Genomic DNA, 2,287 nt, shown 5'->3' with positions numbered 1-2,287 from the left:
CTGATCCAGCGAATCCGGACAATTTTGGACCTCCCGATGGCCTGATCCAGAGTCCGGCCAAATTTGAGCGAAAATCGGGAGGCCTGGTCAAATCCGGACGAATTTGGCCTCAGACAAGGCCTGATCCATCGGACAATTTTGGCCGGATTCAAGGATTTTGGATCATACATTTGGGTCTATTGCCGGGGGTCCTGATGGCCCAGGGAGAAAGGTTCGGGTATGTGTGCCACGAGGCGCCGTGACGCTGAGGCCAATTGCCGGGGTGCCGTGGGGCGTGTGTACAGTGGCGATGCTTCTGTCAAAGGGTGGCTCACCACCTTGAGACCCGCTACTGCCACCACTCCCCATCTCGATATCCGTAGACCCGTATAATACCCTGCTGTCGGGTACAGCAACTCGTTCAAATTCTGACCCGTTCCATCATACAACTAGCTGAACAACCCCCCTATCCTTCATGTACTTACCAGGAGCGACCGAATTGAGCCAGCGGCTGTACCCACGAAGGGGTGGAGGTGGAAGGGGCGGAGGAAGTGGGGGCAAAAGTGGAGGGGGGAAAACCGGCTCATCAGGTTCAGAAGGAAGGTCAGGAAGTTCTAGTTCGTCAGGCAGCACCGATGCTGATGCCAGTCGATAGCGATGGCTCTCCCTCGGGCAGCAGCGTAGGGAGCCGGGGAGCAACTGTTCCCGTCTCTGGATCCACAGGCGGACGGACGGGGGCAGTCGCGTACGGCTCTGGCACAACAAAAGCTGTTACTATCCCCCAGGGACAGCCTTTCGCTGGACGTACCTCAGGAGGAGCCACCCGCGATTCAATCTATGGGAACAGGTGCGGATGCGTGCAATCTCTGTCCCTACGGCATCGAGGCTGACTTGGACTGTGTCTTCGCTTGTGTAGCTACTACGGTAGCGGTTACCCTGGTTTATCAGGTCTTGGGGTAGCCAGCCGTGGCTTCCCCTTCGTTTACTGGCCTCTAATCTGGGGCGGCGGGCTGGGGTATGGCGCAGCGTACCTGCATGATAATCACGAGGTAAGCCGCGTGACAAACATAGCCTTCGGCTACTCACAGAGGAACGTGACACCCTTTCAGTATGGAGAACCCAATAACTCGAGTCGACCAGGCGGTCCTATGGCACAGGCCGCGTTTTTCTCAAATTCGACGAACACGACTTTCCACATTGTTTCTGACAACAGTACGGTGTTCTCGCTGATTGGGTCTATCACCATGAATTGCACAGTCGCATCCAACTCGTCGACAATCCCTTCGCCTTTCAATGGTTCCGCGACTGACCCCCTACCCGAACAAGCGATCCAGTACTATCGCGCGAGTAGCGTCGCTCTAACGCTTGATGGATACAACAATACAGCTGCGTTGGCAGGCAACGAGACGACTCCTCCCCCCCTCCCTTCTGGCATCGACACCAACCTCCTAAACTGCCTGAATGCTACGATTGGAGAAGCTGTGCCGCTGTTCCAGGACTCCAGCTCTTCCGGTTCCACAGGCTCCGTCGGCGCCGCCGCACGCTTGTCGACGCCGACCATGGGCTTAGTTGGACTCATTTACGTTGTGTGGTGCCTGGGTTCGCTCTATTGATCCTCCGTGCCGTCCCCTCTACTTCCCCGTTTCTCGACCTCTCTGTCTACCATGACATTAGCCCCCAAACATACTACATACCCATTTACGACTATCGGCTGCGACGATATTCATGGATTACGCACGACCTGGAGGTACCGTACAACCTGTGTAACTCACACATAACCCTCCCCTCCTACACTGCTGTTCCGAGCCCGGACCGCCGCCTGATCTTCTCTACCAATCTCTCTACTCCAATGGGTGGCCCCTTGTTGGGCGCTAAGTTTGGGATTAGAGAAGCATCGCATTATCACCGCCTGTGTGCCAGGAGATATGCAGGTGCCGAGTGCTTATTCGACGTCGTTCGAGTCATCCATTCTACTTGCAGGGACGGACAGGAGGTCTGTGTACCCAGATACTCGCATTCCCGATATGCAGAAACCCATAGACCCAGACGCCAATACCGGAATTTCACCTGCTCTGCGAGTGTTGGAATCTGTAGAATTCACACTCTAGTATCGGTTGGATGGTGTAGTGGTAACACCTCCCAGCGCATATGGGATGACCCGGGTTCAATCCCCGGTCTGACCAACTTTTCATTGTTCAACAGGTTATGAGCCCTGTGTGACGCTTCGAAGGGAGCAGGGTCAGAGAACCCCCGCCTCGGGAAATGTGCCTGAGGGTAACTTCATTTGGAAAGTTGGTTCCTTGATTGA

The 2,287-nt window shown here is 55.3% G+C and overlaps 1 protein-coding gene and 1 non-coding gene across 2 annotated transcripts; both read left to right on the top strand.

The window, feature by feature from the left end:
* Positions 1-614: 614 nt before the first annotated feature.
* DICSQDRAFT_175932 (uncharacterized protein) lies at positions 615-1,592 on the top strand (the record flags this gene model as incomplete). The annotated part of the gene is made up of 3 exons (XM_007371777.1): positions 615-826; positions 896-1,028; positions 1,089-1,592. The coding sequence occupies 3 exons, from the start codon at positions 615-617 to the stop codon at positions 1,590-1,592; spliced, it is 849 nt and encodes a 282-aa protein (XP_007371839.1).
* A 499-nt stretch (positions 1,593-2,091) lies between these two features.
* DICSQDRAFT_t220 lies at positions 2,092-2,162 on the top strand. The gene has a single exon. It is a non-coding gene; the product is annotated as a tRNA-Cys (tRNA).
* The last annotated feature ends 125 nt before the right edge of the window (positions 2,163-2,287 follow it).

Source organism: Dichomitus squalens (genome assembly GCF_000275845.1).
Source record: "Dichomitus squalens LYAD-421 SS1 unplaced genomic scaffold DICSQscaffold_273, whole genome shotgun sequence".
Classification (NCBI taxonomy): domain Eukaryota; kingdom Fungi; phylum Basidiomycota; class Agaricomycetes; order Polyporales; family Polyporaceae; genus Dichomitus; species Dichomitus squalens.
Note: the sequence above shows the minus strand (reverse complement) of the source record. Positions and strands in the feature narration are given on the sequence as shown.